The 22,332-nt window shown below is 42.9% G+C and overlaps 1 protein-coding gene and 1 long non-coding RNA gene across 28 annotated transcripts in view; both read right to left on the bottom strand.

Annotated features, from left to right (window-relative positions):
* ppip5k2 (diphosphoinositol pentakisphosphate kinase 2) overlaps positions 1–16,836 on the bottom strand; it is a 34,261-nt gene extending 17,425 nt beyond the window's left edge. For 16 of the 24 annotated variants that reach the window (XM_048259499.1, XM_048259514.1, XM_048259512.1 and 13 more), the window contains exons 1-17: positions 16,424–16,834; positions 13,614–14,150; positions 12,474–12,669; positions 9,105–9,195; positions 8,284–8,369; positions 4,982–5,136; positions 4,461–4,562; positions 3,423–3,584; positions 2,841–2,962; positions 2,510–2,611; positions 2,325–2,411; positions 1,984–2,059; positions 1,776–1,885; positions 1,605–1,690; positions 1,152–1,277; positions 816–937; positions 35–217 (exon numbers count right to left, since the gene is read on the bottom strand). In XM_048259499.1, coding sequence (XP_048115456.1) covers positions 35–217; positions 816–937; positions 1,152–1,277; positions 1,605–1,690; positions 1,776–1,885; positions 1,984–2,059; positions 2,325–2,411; positions 2,510–2,611; positions 2,841–2,962; positions 3,423–3,584; positions 4,461–4,562; positions 4,982–5,136; positions 8,284–8,369; positions 9,105–9,195; positions 12,474–12,669; positions 13,614–13,775 — 1,968 coding nt within the window. In that variant the 5' untranslated portion in view covers positions 13,776–14,150; positions 16,424–16,834. Of the gene's footprint in view, positions 1–34; positions 218–815; positions 938–1,151; positions 1,278–1,604; positions 1,691–1,775; positions 1,886–1,983; positions 2,060–2,324; positions 2,412–2,509; positions 2,612–2,840; positions 2,963–3,422; positions 3,585–4,460; positions 4,563–4,981; positions 5,137–8,283; positions 8,370–9,104; positions 9,196–12,473; positions 12,670–13,613; positions 14,151–16,163; positions 16,274–16,423 lie in introns of those variants that run through there. The other 8 variants (XM_048259500.1, XM_048259505.1, XM_048259497.1 and 5 more) reach the window with 4 other exon arrangements.
* A 2,582-nt stretch (positions 16,837–19,418) lies between these two features.
* Positions 19,419–22,332, bottom strand: LOC125304771. Of its 4 annotated transcripts, none has more exons than XR_007195281.1 (3): positions 22,232–22,332; positions 21,806–22,015; positions 19,419–21,326 (listed from the first exon to the last, which is right to left on the bottom strand). It is a non-coding gene; the product is annotated as an uncharacterized LOC125304771 (long non-coding RNA). The 4 variants fall into 4 exon arrangements; XR_007195280.1 differs by having other exon boundaries at positions 19,419–20,360; positions 21,273–22,015; XR_007195279.1 differs by having other exon boundaries at positions 19,419–19,789; positions 20,182–22,015.

Below are 22,332 nucleotides of genomic sequence, written 5' to 3' on the forward strand. Positions count from 1 at the left end.
TGTCTTTCTATTCTATTCTCTTCTATCAGCAGACCTTCTCGTAGTCCTCGGCGGTGAAGTCGCGGTCCTTCTGCAGGATCTCGTGGAGCCGGGCTTTGACACGCTGCTGGCAGCTGCTCAGAGAGTCACTGTCGCTGTCCAGCAGGCCGTTCATGTTGGCACTCTTCACCATCTGCACCAGGATGGGCGTCAGCTCGCCCTCCAACGCCAACAGACCCTGCAGCATTAGGAGGGAGGGAGAGAGATAGAGAGAAAGAAAGAAAGAGGTGGTTTCACCAAGGAATAGTGTCCATTTCTAAAAAGCAGAGAAGGGGATAGAACCTACAAAAAAAAAAAAAACCTAAAGGGCTGAAGCCAATCAACATACAACTTGAATTTCCCCTAGGGATCGAGCAAGCAAGCAAGCAAGCAAGCAAGCAAGCAAGCAAGCAAGTAAGTATCTATCTATATCTATAGTACACTATTCACAAAAAGTCAGGGATATTCAGCTTTTGAGTGAAATTTCAGGATGAACCTAAAATCCACTATAACCTTTACAGGTGAACTTAATGTGACCACCTCTAAACTTTTGAATGTGCATGTCCAACAGTATAATGTTTCAGTACTTTCTGAACTGAAACATTAAAGTTCACCCGAAAGCCAGATATCCCTAACTTTTTGTGAGTAGTGTACAGTATACTCTAGCCTTAGGTAAGCCTGCTGCCTAAATAAACATACATTGTTGTTGCATAATGGAATTTTGACAGAACCTGTCTGTCAAGTTGATCAATCACCAAACGAGCCCTGCTGTTTGACTTGTCGCTCTGCATACTGACCTTAGCGAAGGCTGCAGCAGTCATCTGTACCCGCCCCTCGTCGGAGGCGTAGATCTTCAGGTCGTGCCTGTAGGTGCTGTGTAGGCGCAACAGCCCGCAGCCAGGGAAGCCCGCATAGTCACCTGGCCAAAAACAGGACACAGCCCGCCTCAGTCACCAGAGCAGAACAACCCGTATATGGCAGTGTGACGATGTAATCAACACAAGGATACAAGGATACAAGGAAGTTTGTCACATGCATATAGTTACTGGAAGTAAGAAATGCAGTGAAATTATGTCTGGTGTCAGCCTATTTGTGCATTTATGGGTGTGTGTGTGTGTGTGTGTAGGACTCACCTTGCCCTCCGGGGTACATGCACCTGAAGGCCCTACCCAGCTCCTCAGCCTGAACCCTGCCGGCTGGGGTTAGCTCACCCCCCCACTTCAGCACCAGCAGCAGGGAGGGGTCATCTCTCTTCACATCTGTAAACAAACACACACGCACAGCTGAAGTTAGCGTTTCTAGACTGTTATCAGGTCATACATGAAGCAAACACAAAGAGGCCAGACCTTCATGATCCTGTGAGCAATCATTAAAAGGGACTGAACAAGTACAGGCTGTCCTTTGTGATTTCCCTTTTGTACAGTACATGATGCAAGAGATACGGTGTGGTTTCAAGCACAACACACTGTGCTGTTTGTTTGTGTTTGTGACTTTGTGATCCATGTGTTTACATTTGAAGATACAGACAAAAAGAACTACAACAATGAGAACAATAAATATTTTGACGCATGAAATGTTTTTAATACCTTCTTCTTCACTGGAAGTTTTTGGACGGCCATGCGGGAGATATGTCAACTGGACTTTTCGGTTGATTCCAGAGAAATGTCCATACCTGGAGGACAGCAATTTGAACAATACGGACTCTGAGATGTAAATAAGTGATCAACACCTGAAACTGAAAATAGCATTCTACATACATTTCGAGGACTGTTTTGAGTTGCTCCAGTTTTGCTTTGCTCTCTTCAATCTCAGAGTCATTGTTTTGTCCTAGTTCAACCAATAGCTGCCGGGCAATGTCCAATACTTCCTGTTATTACACAGAAAAGAGCAACAAGTGATTAGACATGTCATCAATAAACCGAGGTGGTCTTATTAACTCTTGTGCTTTACCGTTTGTTGTCCTACCTGTAGCTGCTTTGGCTTTTTTAATTTTAGCTTGCCACTTTTATATCCTTCACATTTTTCAAAGAGGTCAAAAAATCTGCAAGACACACAAACATACACCAGAGCACAATAAAACAAAATGAATGAGTCTGGGCTGCTACTGTTCAGACTTTAACTAAGACACAAATCTCTGGCGATGACTGTCAAAATTGGAGCTGGAAACATATCTCATTACGATGATGAGAACACATTTGCATTTCAATGCTCCTAGCTTCACCTGCTATATTTCCTCCTTATAAATTCATTACAATGTCAACACCATTAAGCCACAATAACATTTAGTAGAAAAAAAAATGGCGTACCTTTGATGTCTGACCTCCATTTTCATTTTTTGTTTGGGAGTTCTATCGCCATGGCGAATCACGGCAATGACACACCTAAGCTCCATCCTGAAAAAAAACAAATGTAAGCCATCACATGAAAATGATACATTCAAACAAAATCTGGTGTGATCCACATGGACATCCAGAGGGTATATAATACACACATAGTTCCTGAGGTTGTGGGGACGATAGGTATATCTTCAGCTTCCAGCGGTATGGACCAGGGGATCTGAAACTGAGGAGCCAGCTCTCGCATGACGATGTTCCTGAAGAAAGAAAAGAAGACATCAGGTCCTGCCAGCTACACTGGTTTGAACATTTAAAATTGAACACAATTTCAAAGTCATATCATCCACACAGCTCCTAGTATAACACATTCTTTATTACATATTTACATTACATAATACATTTATGACACTGCAAATACATGCAACCTAGCATCTATGGACATAATCCATGGTTGATAATACATAATGTACAAGTGGAAATACAGACCCCAGAATTTTTGCACAGTCATCGTAGTACTTCATGGAATTCTTCACGAAGCTAAAGCCGTTCACGTCACAGACGTATGACTGTCCATTGGCACGCAGCAGATCAAAGCCACACACAGTTTGCTGTCAGGTGCAGAGAGGTGGAAAGGTTGAGCTGTGTCAAGTCACATATTTCACACTGTCCAGGGAAAGGGGCAGCTCTGGTCATAAAGGCCTCTAGGGCTTCCTACTGACAGGTATGTTGACTATTGTGGTCATACCCAACAACAAATGGTGATGAGGTCCTGAATCAGCTGAGGTCCAGAGCAGAATGGAGTGATTTTGATTTTGAGTCTTTTACACTCTCTGATGTATGTGGAATCAGATACTAATTTAGTCTGTTTCCACATAAAATGAAGGTACTGGTCTGAGGTCTGAGCTGTTTTTCTATCTTCATGTCCAAAATATCAACGGCTAAATGTAGATATTCCCCATGGACAACGTCCACTCTGTCTTTCTGTTCAGTTCAGTATCTGTATGTCAAGTGGCAGCCATGCAACAAGGACACACATAAAAGTGTTTGTTCCCCTTTTTACGGACCCACCTTGAAGGCGAGACAGACTTTCCAGGCGATGAGTTTCTCTCGGGCATTCAGGATAACGGGGTACCGGACCTCTTTGCCCTCGCTGTCCCGCTCCACCTTTCCGTCCAGCGCTGGCGATTTGCGGGCCTCCGCATGGGCATAGTCTGGCCCCACCGTGTACACCTGGGGCCGGATTTGTAAGGTTAGCTTCAGCCAGTTAGCATAACAGCTGGTTGCCACCATCTTTACAAACAGGGTCCAACATGTGCTCACTTCCCCTCACATTTTCACAAACAAGCCAATCAGGTACCACATTACTGATGGCCACCAATTATGTCGCCCGTGTTGTCATGCAATTTCCTGCAGATCCACATGGGCCTTAATCCACATAACTATTCATTAATGATGTCATCCATGTGGATTGGCTGATGTAGTATGGGCTCTGCAGCCGAATGTAGCATGGGCTCTGCAGCCAAATGTAGTATGGACATTGCAGCTGAATGTAGTATGGGCATTGCAGCCACTTGCACCTGAGCTCCCTCCGGACCATTTTTAAAGATTACAAATGAATCGGTATGTCCTCACTCTCTCCAGTTATACCTCCATGGTTTGTAGCAAGAGAGGTAAGTATGATATGTAACTAACAATGCACAGTAAGCAATGAAAAAACAAAAATTAAGATAGTATGTGTCGCTTTTGTGTATATAGCTGAACAACTGTACACTCAGAGACAAAATACACGTCTTTCCTTCACCATAAGTTGTTCTAGACAAAGACCAGCATCTGCCCTATAAACAAAACAAAATGTAAATGTGCATGCAAATGACTTCAGGAAAATAAAGCACCCTGCTGAGGTTTGACATCCGACTACAGTCACAGTGTCGGGATCGTGCCCCAGCAGTGTTCTAGCTTCTATAATTGGATTCCAAAGCCACAGAGACAGCAATCTACTTGGCTGGCAATCCAGGCTGGGTCCTTTGACCCTCTGTCCCTCACAGAGATGGAAGGAGGCCCAGAGAGACAAGGAGGAGAATGGGTGGAGGAGAATGGGTGGAGTACCTTCACGTCAGTACCGTCCGTTGGCATGAACTCCTCGTAGATGTAGGACCCTGTTTTCCTCACGTTGCTCTCAGGAGAGTAAACGCTGCTTCTGCTGCCAATCTACAGCAAAAACAACAAAGAGACTAAAGAAGATCGGCCTCATTGATCCTCAAAGTGAGGGATTTCTACACATATACTTGTGGCAGCTGATATACATTAGAAAAGCCTAATGTATGTATATACACCTTGTGGGATAATGTCCAATATCCTTGCCTATAAGTGGGAAACACTGCTGATTATTAAATTCATTCATATTTGGACACACTTTGGTTGATGCACATGCTGGTAATTATAGCAACCTTATGAGTGAACTCATATCCTTCATGCGATCACTGCAACCATTATATAGGATGTTCTCTACAGATTTATGCACATCATGACAAATTTGAATCTGACATTTTAATTTTGAGGGCTTATTTTTCCACTTACGTTCAAATATCGGATTTTGAAGAGAGGTGTAAACAAAACGCCACACTGACCTTCCGGAATAGTCTTTGGCTGCCACCCCCTGCTGACGTGGGGTAATAGATATAGACGTTGTGGTCCTCGGCGCTAACTGGCTTCTCCACAAACGGCTTTTGAAACACCTCTCCGTTCACTTCCACATGGTCCTCTCCCTCCACCAAGTTACACTCTACAAACACAGACAGACATACACACACACACACACACACACCAGAACTGCATTTAAATATTTAGGGAAATGCAGTCTTTCGCAATGAGTAGCTCTTTCGTTGTAAAGTATTTAGTGATTCCTCAGAAAGCAGTTGAATAGTCTGAAGCACTAATCATGCTTCATTATATGAATGTTGTTTCACATAATTTTGTGGTGTAGTTGTCTATTTACAATATGTGCAAATATTATATATATATATATATATATATATATAAAATATATATATTAAAAATATATATAATACAAAAATCTCCACATTCCTCAACTGTTTCTATCATTCTCAGAAGGGCTTCCCCATAAAGCCCAGGCTGGGTACCAATCCATGACTGTCTCCTCGTCACAGCCAAGCCCCACACAAGAGACACAAGGCTCATCACAAGCACACTATCAAACCGGCTGGCAGCGACACCAGCGGTAAGCAGACAAGCTTACATAAGCCTCATAAACCTCCACACATGGTCAAACCCGTTACAGTTCCAGTTTGGACGCAGTCAGGAAAACACACTATCAAGGGACAGAGGGGGACAGTCTGGAGGTTGTTTGAGGCCGAGCTGAAAATCCAAAAATGGAGCGTTTAATTGTCATCTCCATTGGGCCCGTTTGTCAGCCGGCTGGCTAATTAAATAGGATGTCTGCAGTCGAAGCTTTGAGCAGCTGTGGAAATGTAGGGAGGGTCTCTGCTAAAGTGCTGGCTTGTTGAGTGTTCCTCTATTTCCAGAGCTGTAGAATGCTGCAGATTATAAAGAATTAAACTGTAGACACAATTAAGAGATGCACACAGAATGAACAGGGAAGAGAAATTACTGCTGGCACACACCACCACAAACACCAACATACTCGCACACACACACACAAAGAGACAATTTTCTCAAATCTCTTCCGCTGACAAACGAGATTCATATTCAGGCGTTTTGCCCCCTAATCTCGTATTATCCCTGGCATTCAACCTAAGCTGTTCAGCAGCGATAGCAGGAGCAAGGGACACATATATGCACAGCAAGGGTTCAGAATGAAAGACACCAATAAAAACTACACATTCAGAGCAACTTCTGGGGGAACGAACCTCATCAAAGGCTTCAACATGTATGACACGGTTAGCGAAACACTTGTAGGGGACTATTCTTCTAACACTTGACAAGAGCAATGTGACAAAACACAGAAAACAGAACAGAGCCCCCACTGTTAGTGTGGTTATGTCCACTTCCCCAAACATTTGCATGATGTGCAGGCAACACATTTAAGGACGGCAGGACAGAACCGGTTAGCTTCCTTAAATCATCTTCTAGGCCTATAGCCTATGCTACTGTACTGCTCCTATGGTCTTTTTTGGCTTGTGCTGCTGTGTGACCCACCGTACTGAATAGATAGACGGTGGTAGACGATGGTAGCCCAGCTCAGGAGCTGTAGCCAGAAAAGTTGTCGGCTTCCACTGCTGTGCCCTTGAGCAAGGCACATGGTGCTCTGGGGGCACTGACCCTTAATAATAATTGACAAATGCAAGATGCTTTGGATAAAAAGCATCAGCCAAATAAATAAGTAAGTAAGTAAGTATGGCCTATGCTGTTGTTTGGCCTTTGTTGTGCAGTGTGCAGTGAAGGACACCGCAAACTCTCATTCTGGAATTCCAGACACAGTCCAGTGTCAGAGCTATCAGAAAGTGGGCAGCAGTTGTACAAGTTGCCAACGAGGTCATGATTGACTCCTGTCAACACAACCATGGCTGCGGCTGATCCTATCCAAACAACAACGCCTGCGGTCTATGCCAAGTCGCTCTCAATAACAAAGCCGACCTCCTGAATCTGTAAACAGACAGAGGCCCATAGAAGCCCCCTTTTATTGTCATGCCCACCTTGAGCAGTAACCGAAAGAGTCACAAAGAAGTCAGAAATGGCCTTGTACATGTCTGCTTGGGTTTATAATAGTGTCTGCTTGAAACACTATTAATAGAGAAGCATTAAGTGAGATAGAGGCTGCAGTGTTGCGGTGGACAGCCTGGCTCAGACATCCCATAATTCTACTTCTCCCCGTCTGTCGCTCCTCTGATGTCTGTGGGGCACTGACAGGCTCTTTTATGTTGGCCCACATTCACAACTTCAAACACCGCTGTGGTCTGTGTTTGCCCAAACAACTACTGCTGCTGCTCCTGCCACTCTGGGAAATGTTCTCTCTCTGTTTTTCCTCCCCAGTCTTTTTTTAAAAAAGTACAATTTCAGCAATCAGTCAAGAGTGTAATAGGCAAATTTTAGGCAAATAACGTTACCTAAAAATATCTGCAATGACTAATTACAATCCATGATGCAAGTGTGTGGCAGGTCTACAAAAAGCTCCACTCGATCTCAATTTCAAACTCAAACAAACCGTATAGCTTTTTGGGGAGGCTTTAAAAACAAAGTGATGTGGAGGTTGACAAACAAAAAAAAAACTAAAAATCTCAATCTACCAGTGGACAGATGGTGGACGGACAAGAGGTGACCTGTTGAACAACAGTGAGCATTTCATTAGTAGAAATCGGGGGAAAGAGATGAGCAAGGGATACAGAGAGAGACAGAGAGAGAGGGATGAAAAAAGATTGACTGTAAAAGGCAGGAGAGAGAACAAGAGAGATTGATGGAGAGATTGACCCAGAAGAGAAGAGAGTCTGAAGGGGTGGGGAAAGAGAAAGAGATGGATAGGGAGAGGGAGGGAGAGAGAAAGAGAAAGAGAGAGAGAGAAAAAGAGAGGTTGCATCACTGTGCCCGTATGATGAAGGCTTGGCTCAATCTGTCTGGATAAGATCTGGCAAGCCGAGCCCTATCCTTAACCCTACAGAAGGCCTGGAATGGAACAGATGTTGCCATGGCCACTGAATGTGGCTGCCATGGATACGGGAGTTAGAGAAGGAAGAGACTGCCATGCTCTCTAGAGGGTAAAGTGATTCTCAGCATCTGTTTGCTTCCTGACATACATAGCCAGGGTGGGGTCAGGCTGCATCCTCTCTGAATACTGCTCTGAAATCAGTGCACATTTCCTATACATATACATGTCAATCATCAGTGTTTTTTCTAATTGGTAAATTTCAGGAAATTCAAGGATTACCATTTTCATGTATGCGCACACACCACACACCTTCTGGTAGAGCGGGGTCCCGGTTTAGAACTGCAAAACGTGGAAGTTGGATTCCTTCTGCCTTCAAGATCCGATACACTTCTCTCCTACAAAGAAATTATCAGTAATAAATACAACTTTTAAAGAACACACACAAACACCCTGTCAGGATACTTCGGTTCCCACAGACAGATATTTTCTCTTCAGTGATGTCATCATAAGCACACTTCACAGGGCATAGAGAGGCATCTGGCACCCCATAAACACACACAACCACAGACACATACGCATATGGCCGCCCTATCATGTGAGCGGGTAATTTAATCAAGGTACTTATGGCAGGAGTCACACAGTCTGCCCTGTTGGCAGGGTGTCACATACATGTCAGCCTGTGTAATTCCCATATGAGGACAGGGAGCTCACAACAATCAACTATGTGTGTATTAGCATGCAAGCTGTGAACAAGGACCAAAAACAGACATCAAACCCTACTGGGTACACCCAAGGGCTAGCAATGCTGTCTGGTCTGTGTGTCTGATTTTAATGCATCAATTACATCTGATTAATGGGCATCTGAGGGTGTCAAAGACCAAATATCTAATAAAGGGACCGTGACCGATGTTTAATGATGTCAATGTGAGCGATGGCCATTGCTTACGTCTGAAATGTGCAGTCGAATAAGCATCCTTTTACATCCTTGTAAAAAATGACTTACTGTCCATCACAAGTAGCAGATTGTCAATAGTTTAGTTGTCAATGTTTATCAGTGGACTTCCTGATGAAATACTTCCACCAATAAAATGGGGGGGGAGGGGAGAGCAAGGACGAGGCATGTTCCTCACCTGTCCTGGATACAGTACTGCAGGTCCAGGTCATTGATGACAAACGGGTTTCTGAGTTTCTCATAGGCTACTGCTTTATCCAGCGGGAAACCTGGAAGAAAGAGAGACCCCCCACTCAAGTGAGATTACATCAATCAGACATCAGTGTGAAATTCCACCTGCCCAAAGTACATGATATCCTAACCAAGACAACCTTACACACACACACACACACACACACACACACACACACATGGGGCTCCCCATGATACTGTATTCCATAATTCTATGAAACACAAAACACACACACACACACACCAGAATCAGACCGAGTACTTTTATTTCTTCCCTATGTTGGTTCATCATTATTCTCTGAAACGCATCCCATTTGGTGTTTATTAGATCTGTGTTCTGTTCATTAAGATGTATCAGGCAGCACAGATGACTTGTCTCTTCTGAGCCTAGAGGCCATCAGATTTCAAAGGAAGCGTTTTATGATGTGATGGTATCATAATCTGAGAAACTCTGAGATCCCCTTGTCACTGAGCACACTACGTTTGGAGAGTGTGCTCTGGCAGACAAGTGATAAGAGTAAGGAGGACAAGACTCAGGAGGAACCAGTAGCGTTAGAGGAAATATTTTTAATCATTCTCAAGAAAACTTGATGAAAATTAGATTCAACTCACTTGTCACTGAAATAAGGCACAAAGCACATTTTAAGTTTGGAAAACAACACCATTTAAAGCTGTCTGGAGCAAAGAACTTTTACATCTCAAAACAATATCACAACATTTTTTTTTTTTAAATCACTCAAGCATATGGACACATTGCAACACAAAAGCAGTTGAAGACGAACAAATATTAGACAAACTTACTTTTGTGCAATCTTTTGTGCTTACTGCCAACCAAACCCCAACATTCCAAGGTTGGCTGCAGTTGGTTGTAATCTTTAAGAATAATCAGAAAAACAACCAGTTCCACAAACACAGATGTTTGTTACTGGGAATGTCGCACTTGGAAAAACTCCACTCTGCAAACACCAACAGACTGGCGCCACATACTTGTTCAATTTTTGGGTCTTGGTTAGAGTTGGTCTGCATTTGTCTGGCCAGTGTGCAAGCATCTTCAAATCAACAGGTGTGATCACATCACAAAACCTCTAGTCAGCTTGCATGTTTATGCCAAATCTTTCATTCTCTTACTCTTCAGGGTTTCAAATTGGCACCAGACACTCACCAAATGCGAGTAAAAAACCTTAAATCCTTCAATTCCGCAACAGAGAGTTTATACAGACTTTGTCTAGATCACATACGTGGTAGACAATGCTTTGCAATTATGACCCTCGCGGTCTACTGTCACTAGCTTCAAGCAAAACCTGATGCTGCAAACGTTTTGTTTTTTGCTGTGGCAAACAGCTGTGATAGATTAGTCGTTTAGGGTTATGCAATTTCAGCAAGTTACAGGTTTTGAATATGGCATCAACCGAGTGTTCAGACTAGCAGGTGTTTTATAGAAGGAAAAAGTTTTGCACTAGAAATGGAGAAACGAGATATTAAATTAATTACAATTTTTTTAAGACATTATGATTTGTATTATCTACAGTCAGCAGGCATGTCAAAGCGTTTGGAGGAAGAAACCGCAACACTAAATCAGAGAAGAGGGACTTAATTAACCTATTCATCTCAAACTGAACCCAGAACAAAAAAGATCAAGGACAGGAGAGCAACATGGATTTAGATCTAAACATATTACATCGTTTTGTGGCTGTGGCCGCCATTGGCAAACAAGCCAAAAAAAAAAGTTAATTTTATACCCCATCCCTCCCTCTCCATTCTTTCCCATCCCTAACTACATGGCTGTGTACTGTAGTGGACATACCTGTCAGCATTGGCCTACATACAAGAAATTTTGAAACACTGCTTATGCTATCCTTCTGCCAACAGCAAAAATAATGGACTTCAAAGGTGTGCAGAGGCTAGGTTTAACCATACTTTGCTTTTACCAATTGGGCTAAACATGTTCTCACAACAACTACACAACTTCCTTAAAAACGACACACTTTCTAGTGGCAAACTCACCAGCCACTCAATAGTAAGTCATTATTTTGTGTCTGAAATATACCAACTCTTGTATCTTGGCTGGTACAAATTTCCAATGCTGGCTCTGGCTCATTCTGGCTCAAGCGGGAGAGGAAATGAGCGGTCAGTCCTCCTCAGCAGATCTGCCCTTTCCCAACCGGACCTTGACAAATTGTTACAATTATGAGGAGGCAGCTGGCAGTAGAGGGATGGGTGGGTGCCACGCCATAAACAACCTCCCCTCGCCAAACGACTGTACAGGCAGCATTGCCACTGGCAGCAGACCACAAAATGAGGTCCTCACTGCCCCCCAAGAAAATCAAATGTGTTTACATTAAGCAGAGTCTAACTCTGGCCATAAATAACTCAAAGTGCAAATGCAAAAACATGCTTTATACCTGCTGCATCTAATTGCTCAATTTGCCTTTCAACAGCTCAACTGTACTCTTACGCTCCAGCGAAACATCAAAATGATAGCAGAGTATTCACATATTGGAACTGTTTACTGGTATGTAATTTTTCTATGCCAACTCTACATTCAGGTCCCACATAAATAAACTTCAGTCTAGCCTCATCCCTCTCGGCTGATTTCTTACTTTTGGGCAGTATTGCGCAATCTTTGTTTATTTTCCACTCACTTCCACTGCTTGTTTGAGCTCGTTTACAAAAGCAAAACAAATCAATTTCACAGCCCGTCCTGATATGTTTGGACAGCAAAAGGTGTTGGGACATGTCATTTGGTCTCACTTTCATAACGCGCATGGGAGCAGGAATGCATTGGCCTTACTTAAACAAAAACTCTCCACAGGTATTTCCTGCTGTTTACAGGCGAGCAGGCAACTTTGCATCTCAGGCCACAAGCCTTGTGGCCTGGCAATGTGAAAGCGCATAGTGAGGCTTTTCATGCGAGAGGAAGTGTGTGCGTGTGTGCTCACACACATGCACGTCAATGTATACATGTCTGTGGGAGTGTGTTTGCACAAGCGAGAGTTCATGTAAGGTATGTGTGAAAGAGTATGCAAACAAAAGTTTGCATATGAGAACACAAGGGATATGCACGCGTCTACATTCAACGTTTAGAATAAGGGTTCATGTCCTTTCGTGACACTGTGCGATCCTGGGACAGGATCCTCTTATGAATCACAGCCTCAGTCTATCATAATCTAGCAATCAGTTACCTTTGGATATCAATAACGTATTAGGTTACATTAAATGAAATAATTTAATTAATGCATCTTTTGGGTGGGCCGAGGCCCATCAAGCCCACCCACTGGCTATACCCCTGACCTCAATGAGTATCAGTATAAATCACCTTTGGAGTGGAAGGAGATGAGGCAGTCACACTGGGGCCAGTTCTCCACGGGCTCGTTGAGGATGACCTCCTCCTCAAAGGTCACCACTGTGATGTACTTGAAGAGGCACAAGCGCTCCAGGATCTCCTTCATGGGCTTGGACTTGGACTTCTTGGCCATGGCACAGATGCCCACCACAATCTGCCTCTCTGGGGGCTTTGAGGGGGGAATTGTGGGGGTAGAGTGAGGGTAAATAAACACAGATGTTTATTCGACATTGATCATTGGACTTCTCTCCTCAAATTTTTTTTTTGTGTGTGTGTGTGTTCAGTGACGAGTTTAAGTTTTTTAGGCTCCAGCACAGAATCTACAGAATCAATCAACTTAAAGCCATTTGCCAAACTCTCTCTGCTGAACATACCTGGCAAGCTTTGGTTCAATGGTTCTACTAGCCATTACATGAACACATTTTTGTTGTCACTATTCAGTTAGTCAGGTGTCAGTTAGTATGCTATTTTACACCTCAACAGTTTCAGAGTCAACATCGTCACCCTCCTGGTATGACTCACCTAGAATAGGGAGCCACAAATGTCCTAGGCTGCTATGATACAGGCTTGAGTTAACTAGCTATGAACACAAATAGAAGTCATTGAAGACAATGGAAAATATCAGGGGCTAAACCTCTCGTCTTAGTGAATTACCATGACTAGACTGCGTTGGGCAATAGCTGGGCTTATATGGAAGCAAAGAACACATACGGCGCAATGCTCCACAAACTACTGCGTTCACATAAAAAGCATGCCACAAAAGCTGACCTTCAGAGTGCCTTTGGAAAAAGGCCCTTAGGTCTACCAGGGTCACAGCTGTTGCAGAGCTGACTGACCAAAGTGAGTCTTGGCTGCTTGCAATTTAGTATCAACCAGGCCTGTCTCACTGTTTAAACCTAGCTTAGCTCTTGTGTCAAATTTTAATAATTAACTGGGAGTGTGACAAAGGTCTCATTTCACACGAACATACCCCAGAATTACTAAATGGTGCCAACAGTACATTCACAGAGCAGCAGAGCAAGATTGACCAAACAATGATAGAAAAGTACATCAAATCTGCACAGGGAAAAGCATACAGTACTGCAACGTCTACGAGTTTTCTTAGGAACTTACCGAGTCATACTCTTCATCGTCCTCCTCCTCCTCTTCCTCCACGTTCTCGTACAGACAGTCGTAGCCAAGAACCCGGCCCGGGTCCAGGAGCTCGTCACCCTCCCCTTCATCGGCACCGACAAAGAAGCGGGGGTGGTCGGCATCCGCCTCCCCTCCGGACATGGTCGCCCCGGGGCACCACAGAGGGGCGCGTGCGGTGGGGCGGGGGGACTGGGGCACCCCGTCTGCCCAGAGCCGCTCTGCACCACTGGACCAATGCTGAGAGCTCCCACCAGTGCCTCCAGACCACTAAATCTCCACCCTCCTGTCCTTCTGTGTTTTCGTCTCTGTCTGTCACTTCCTATCCCTCTTCTCCGCCTCTTTGCCCCCCAGTCTCTGTTCGGTCTAGTCAGTCTACTGCGAGAGGCAGATTAAGCCGACACAGGAGGAAATGGCCTGATTTGGCTATGCATCCATGGGACAGGCAACCTTACAAGGTTGGGTGAGGCCGGGCCTCTCTCCCCTCATTTTGGTCTTCGGATATCAGCATGGTGTTCTCTGTAAAACACACAAACACACACACTGGGTTTGACAACAGAACTCTGGGTCCTATTTCACTGATTATGCAACCGATGCAGATTACATGAATGCGATTCACTTCATAGAAATGACTTCCAGATAATGTCTTTGGGGAAAATCCTGGGTTTGTTCTGTGTTCAGTGACAAAGAACAAAGGAAATGGTGAATCAATGAAATGAATATGGAGCAATTCCACAATATCCACTTCATAAGTGGGCACATCAATTTCCTCAGACAGGTTGTCAATGCATCCTAACAAAATGCTGCATAAGAAACAGTATGCTACAAAGTAACACAAACAACATCAAAGACCCTGCAGAATAAATACATATTTAGAGGGTGATTCAATGAGAAAATAAATCCCTAGAAACTTGCTAAACACCATTCTATTATGCAACAAGATTCCACTACACCTCATGCTTTTCCACTCCATAAAAAAAAAAAAACATGACAGAATGTCATTCTCACAGGCCCTACAAACTGTTGCTCCAATTCTTACTGGCACTATTTTAATGTTGGACGTGGCAGTGTTTTTTGTCTGTCTTTGTGATTTGCAAGCATAGCCATCCTGACATGATAATCCCCCATAGCTCATTGCAGGCGGTGTAATAGAAACTGCAGTAAAGGAAGGAATACAGATTTCTGAATACTGAGAAAGCTCACATCGCTAGCCTTATTCCTGTAAACAGGAGAATAGGGTTACAGTGTAATTATTAAGATGTCTTCATACTGAACAGACCTACTGTAAATGAGGAGTTGGCAGCAATGATGCATAATGCATTACTAGGCAGCCCCAAATTACATGATGGATGTCTATGTAACCACATTCTGCTATGTTTGGCCTTGAGAAACACACTCCTAGTGTCATTGCTCGCACAAACACATTGGGTCTTTAAATGTAACACTGAACATTTGTGCACAAATCAGCTATTTACAAGTAAGTCTGAATTCTGGTAAAAGGTGCCACACCAACACCTCTGTACCATAGTCTATCACACCAGAAGACATTTGGTTAGCTGGAACAAACACTCGTGACAAGTAAAAATATGAACTCTAGATGTGACTACCCAAACAGAACGCATGCACGTCTGTGCACTTTGGCATGAATGTAATTGGCAGTACTGTACTGTGCAATACTGTTTTGGATTCCCCAAGTGCTCTTTTCCTGTTTTGCCAAAATAGTGACGTCTTTATTCTCATCAGGGGGCGGCCGCCCACGGTCGACCTAACCCGCGGTCATGACATCTGTCACTGGCACCTTGTCTGGTCTCTACACCACAACACTGTACAAGTACACTGCCGACCAAAGAAGCCTTTTTGATACAAGCTGCTTTGCAACACATGTACTGAAAGTCAAAAGTCATGACCTGCCAGAAGTCACATCCCCCTCTCGTTGTGGCATCAGATAGAGAACTGACTGAAAACACTATAATTATGTAAATTCATAGAGGATGCCCCATGCATTGCCCCCATGCATGTGGATGCGCATTAATGTTATAATCTGTGTTGCAGATATTGATAGGAAAGGATGTAACCAAAGATCCTTTATCAGCCGTCTCTGATGTAACGTTAAGATCACTAACTAATGACGTGAACATAACGTTAACACTACCTAGCAACTGACATTTTAGCAACATACTAGGATATTTTACATCTAACGTTAGCCAGGTTTTCATTTCCACAACTAGCAAACTAACACGGCAGACAATTGAGTTTTATAGATGAATGGCTAACAGATATTGACTTGAATCATTTAGGAGCCACAGCCAAAACACAACACAGATCAGCAAATCAATAGCTAACGTATTAGTTAACCCAGAGCCTTTATATGGCTCGGAGTTAACCTAGCGAGCTAGCGGTCTAGCAGCCTTTGCCAAGTTCTATCTGAAGGATGACCTGGCGTTTGGTTTAATTTTGGTGGACTATCAGGCTTGTACGATGGTTAGACAGTGATATCTGCTAGCATGCCCAGTTAAAGCTAACGTTAGCTACCTGACGAAAGCTGGAAACAGGAGGTTTACGATGCTCGGTTTAAACAATCTCATATCAAGCCCCACCACGCCACTGTGACCCTTCTATCGATGACTAGCAAGCTAACATGTCAGTCAGTCGAACTAACGTTAGCTAGCTGCTAACTGTTAAATGACAAACGTCTCTATGGCAATCTTCACTGTTAACATATCGGTTCAAAGCACGTGCTTAGAAACTTTAACCAAATGAACAAGCATTTAAATAACTGTAATTTGTCTTACCTTTCATATTTTATAAAAGAGTCATTCGAAATTATTTCAACTTAAAAGAAGTTCGGTCCAGGGATAATTTGCATCGCTTTCTGCAGCCAGCTAACATCAACTTGAGACACGGCTATCTGGCTAGCACGCACCACATATCTTGTAAAACGGCCAAGAAAGCAGGCATGATAGCGGTGCGTGCTGTGTAGCTAGGCAGAGGGGTGCATCTTCTTTTCTCGTGGTGGATAAACTGTCGAGTTTTAAATCCTTACGAGGAACTTAGTTTAAGCTAAAGGTTTAAAATGCAAATACATTCAAATGAAGCTTTTATTTTAGACTCTTCTAGCTATCAACATCTTTTCTTTCTCACAACCTGGTACACTAACAGTTTCTTCGCCCAGCATTAAAAAAAAAATCACAAACACTTGCAACAGCCAAATGAAACATCGGTGATGACAAATGTCGTCACTAGGGGGTGGGATCGCTCGCAAGCCTTTCAAACGTCCCACCTGAAATGTGTGGCTATGACAAAAATGTCCTACATAATGAATGTAAAGTTTACATTTGGGAAGATATAAGCAGGCGAAAAAGTTTATTTAGCTTAAAATACTAACTCTAACTACTGTAAAAACACACGGTAGGCCTAGGCTATCCTCTTAATTATCCACACATAGGCTAATAGTCCACACACTTACAGTGAAACAAATGCCTGCTTCAAGCCCAATCTCAAGTAATGCAAACAGCTTTTATCAGAAGTGAATAATCTGACATCAGTGAGGTTATGATACAACATCTGACAAAACCTGAGTTTTTTCTGGACCTGAGCTCTTTGCAAATGCCCATTTGCTTGGTGTGAGAAATACTGAGAGACAGTAGAGCCAAAAACTATAGCCTACTGTAGGTCTATACTGTTGTTGGTGGTGAGTGCCACTCGCATTCTGCCTACCCTGTGTCACTTGCAAACTATACCAACCCTAACCCTAATCCGTAGAACAGTTGGCAGATGTGTCACTGTCCCGTGCCACATGCCAATATTTCATGGCACAGGACAGTGAGTGGCATGGGACAGCATGGGCGTAGATTTAGGGTGGGACACTAAGGACTAGTCCTAATCAATATTTTAAGATGACAAAATTGTCCCCACCAATATTTTAGCTAACTTATTTGTGCTGCTGATCATTCCGACCGCCAGCACGACAGTACAAGAAACATCGTCATGATTTGCTGAAAAAAAGGGGAGGGGGAGGGTTATCTGACATTCACGCTACAGTAGGCCTACACGTACAGAGAGTGACAAGCTATGGCGTTCCATTAGTGCCAAAAATAATGCCTATGTCGACTAAATATTGCTTTTGTCAACTACTTATGTCCACTGAAGATGTCTATGCAACATTCACTTTACGACAGACGTGACAAAACGGCCTTGTTCATGTCATTGCTCACCTTACAAAACGACACCCCCTAGTGTTGACTGTGATATTGTGCCATGACTCTGTTGTTGCACATGTCGTCAAGTATGTCGACAGGCCTGTTGTTTGATTCTGCTGTTGTGCATGTCGTCTTCTGTGTCGTTTGGATCAGCTGTTGTGCATGTTGTCTTCTGTGTCGTTTGGATCAGCTGTTGTGCATGTCGTCTTCTATGTCGTTTGGTTTTAATGTTGTGCATGTTGTCTTCTGTGTTGTTTGAATCAGCTGTTGTGCATGTCGTCTTATGTGTAGTTTGATTCAGCTGTTGTGCCTGTCGTCTTCTGTGTCGTTTGGATCAGCTGTTGTGCCTGTCGTCTTCTGTGTCGTTTGATTCAGCTGTTGTGCATGTCGTCTTCTGTGTAGTTTGGATCAGCTGTTGTGCATGTCGTCTTCTGTGTCGTTTGGATCAGCTGTTGTGCATGTAGTCAGCTGTGTCATTTGATTCTGCTGTTGTGCATGTCGTCTTCTATGTCGTTTGGTTTTAATGTTGTGCATGTCGTCTTCTGTGTTGTTTGAATCAGCTGTTGTGCATGTCGTCCTCTCTGTCGTTTGTTTTTAATGTTGTGCATGTCGTTTGATTCTGCTGTTGTGTGTCGTCCTCTCTGTCGTTTGTTTTTAATGTTGTGCATGTTGTCTGCTCTGTCGTTTGATTCTGCTGTTGTGTGTGTCGTCCTCTCTGTCGTTTGGTTTTAATTTGGGTTTAATGTTGTGTCATTTCATTCTGCTGTTCACCCCCCATATCAAACGTGGATAAACCAATCGCGGCTCAGCACCAGGCACTCTCGGCCAACTTCAGCCCAGACAGAGCTCGAACTGCCGAAATTCTATCGAAATTGGTTGCAGTTCACCTTTAGTTCCTCTAGGGGCGGTCGCATTAAAAACGTCCCCCCACTGCTTGTTTCAAAAAAAAAAAAAAAAAAAACCTCACGGACCACCTAGCTAAAAAAAGAGTAGACCTACTTTAACAGTATATTATACAATAGTTTACTCACTGAACCACCTTGCTTATTGTGTCAGAGGATTCATATGATTTAAACTGGCATAGCTTACATAGTTAGTTCAATATTGCAAACTCATCTATATTATATTTTACCAGGTCTGCTCGCGTACCACCTGTGGTTCCTGGACCACACTTTGAGAAACACTGCTGTTTGTGGTTGTCAAGAGTGTTAGCCTTACCGGGCAACAGCTGTATTACTTGCAAATTTAGATACCCAATATTTACAACATCGTCTCAGATATGTCAGCATGCTGTGGCCTACAGATCTAGTGTTCAGGCATTCCTGTTAGTGTCCTATTCAGTTATTTTGATAAAATAAAAGTTCCCACCACAGCATTGATAAAATTGTAAGACTCAGCCATAATCATGTGTCAAATAAATATACAAATGATCAATTACAGCTTAAATGTTAAAAATAAGTTCTATCAATACACACCCACTGTTTCCATAACACACTTGCAACTCAATAGGCAATCAACCGTTTCAATAAAACAGTTGCAACTCATATTTCAAATAGCTGGTGAGACTGCAGCATAAAAAGGTGACTGATACATTTTAGATATTTTATTCATTTTTCAATGTGTGAAACAAGTGTGTGTTAACAAAAAAACTAGGGGGAAAACCAACAAAAATACCAGAAGGGAGGTGTGGTGGGACTGCAACATAGAAAGGAGGTTTGACACTCATTTATATTTTCAAAAAAGATTTCAGTTCCTAATGTCTGAAGTGTGTGTGTGAACAACAGAAAATGCACAATGTGGAAAGGATGGGTAGCTGTCTATAAACTCTGCACACCTATAAAAGGGACAAGCTAAGGAGGATGCAGCACGTTTGATGGAGCCAGGAGTGTTAGGGGTGATGTTGAAGCTGAAGGCTGTTCATCCTACCGCACACCTTTCTCGTCCTCAGCATCCTTGGTCCTAGGTAAGCAGAACAGGCACAGTGGAGAATGGAGGGAGAACAGAGCGGGTAACATTCAGTTTATACCTGGAACAACACATTTACAGCTGCCACATTAAGTCATAACCATAAACCAAAGCAAGAGGCCATCTCCAGCAAGACCCACCACACACGGCCGACCACCTTACATCCACACATAAACTGTAACGATAACATGAAGAAAGATGTTGTTGGGGATCACTTTCCAAACGATGTTGAGAACAATACAAAGCTGACAGCCAACCAAAATCCATCAAATTTTAGCTATCATATTCAAGGAGAGACTTTTCTTAATTGATCAGTGAGGACACTTATCATTATAGTTATCGTTCCTGATGCAAACGGCCATTAACACAGGAACAACCGTACATACCCATTTATCCTTCATGACCGCCAACCCACTCCCATTTCAGTGTCCAACCTGCCATGCACGTCTTTAGTAGAGTGACCAGTGCTCTCCTGAAAAACCTGGTTGAGGAGGAGAAACGGCCACAGTCCTCCCTGAAAACATCATGGTTCCTTGAGGAAGTAGACCACCGGTTCGACCTTGCCCTAAGCAGATTGAAAGAGAATGAGTTAGAGAAAGCCATAAACTTGTACTGGGACACCTTCCATCTTTTTCGTGGCCTGAAGATTGGATACATTGTTAAGAGGGTCAACAGCAATTGACTTTGTGAGTAATGCCAGCATGCTGTAACAGGAAATGGCAATGACGACACACTTCTTTCATGCTATGACCTAAAAAAGAAATTTTCAGCACATACATTAGAAGCAAAATCAAATAAGGCACCAAGGAAGGAAAAGAGAACGGACGATTGGCACCTTGGGAGCAAGTTTCAAAGCAGTGAGGCAGGGAAGATGTACTTGGCCTGTCCGTTCCAGCTTCAGGGAGCCCCCAGCAGCCTAATCTTCATGCCAACCACCACTACATCACTCCAATAACCATCCATCAACCCGGTGAGGTATCTGCTGTACATGTGGTGTTTTCTCAATGTCTTGATGAAATTATCACCAAATTAAGTCTGATGTGAGCTCTGAATATCATAGCCATGGGTGTTAGCTACACATGGTGATGGAAATATTGAAAAATGTTAGGTGGTTTCACTACTAACAATTAGAACTTCAGCGTAACATTTATAATACTAATGAGGTAGGTGTTAGCAAACCTGTGAGTTCCCCTCTGTGACTGTCAATGGCACATCCTGTTAAGGACAAAGTCCCTGGAATATCACTGTAGCTCCCTGCCTGAAATGGGGCTTTGCTTGCTACGTAATGATTCAATAACAGCCGCAGATTTACCATGCCATTATCATTTGAATATACCCCATTTTGTAATGGGTGGCAGGGCTGTACGTTAACTCTTTTGTTGTTAGCACTGGTGCTACAGAACCATACAAGGTAAAAAGGACATATATCCACAAAAGGTAAAAAGGACATTTTATCCTTCTTATAAAGATTACTGACCTAATGATAGGCAATGTCCTCTTGTCACTTCAGCCTCTCTCGGCATCTGCAAAGCTCATATGCATTTAAGAAATTATTTGGCAGATACAGCAATACAAATTATTCCATCAACATTAATTCAAGAACACAAACCTGCACTGGTGAGACTTTAGAAGTGCAAATTTACAGGGAAATAAATTATCTGAAAGCAGTTGGAGCAAAAACTCCTATCTAGCTATATCAGGTTCAAAGCAAATGTAGCACATTAATTTACTCCACTGTTCATCTGCATAACAGTAATAGCAAACTCGTTGATAACCACCACATCTGAATATAGTTACCATGCTGAATGAAACGTATTTGATCAAAATCACGTTGGTGTCCTAGCTCATAGCATGTTTAACGTTAACACTAATGTCAGTGAGCTGTCTCGCTAACGTTAGGTAACGCTTCGGCAAATATCATTATAAACTTAAAATCCCATTGATAACCAATCTAATTAAACAACGTCGTACTTACTGTACTTACCACTCCCGTCGTGGTACTGTACTTACCACTGACATTATTAGGCAGACAGCAATGGAATTGAATGAGGCCAACTGGCGAATGTCAATTTGTCAAAGTTTGGCACTGTTGAGCTCTCAGCACAATCAGAAGTGACTTGGGAATATCTCCGCCATTTTTCCATGGTCTTCTAGTTCAACAAATCACGCAGACCACAAGTTCCAGTACACTTTTCATGGTGTTGATGAAGTAGGCTAAAACTGAGAAATGAAAACACAACATTTATCCTATTAAATAAGCTGGCTACAGAAAATTACCCTAGCTGCTAAGTTAGGTTCGCCAGAAGGCTAGCACTAACGTGACTAAATACCCTTCGGCGGTGTGCTAATTCGTTTACAAGTTAACATTAAATAAGTGACATTAATTACATTATATTTCTAATAATCTCGTAAACATAGCATTTCATTCACACGTACCAACGATGCTTTCAAAAGCCAACTTGAAGCTTAACTTAAAGAGGGTTGAAACCAGTGCAGATCACCATAACTTTCCGATCCAGTGTGTAACGATAACGTTC

This window comes from Alosa alosa, chromosome 12 (genome assembly GCF_017589495.1).
Source record: "Alosa alosa isolate M-15738 ecotype Scorff River chromosome 12, AALO_Geno_1.1, whole genome shotgun sequence".
Classification (NCBI taxonomy): domain Eukaryota; kingdom Metazoa; phylum Chordata; class Actinopteri; order Clupeiformes; family Clupeidae; genus Alosa; species Alosa alosa.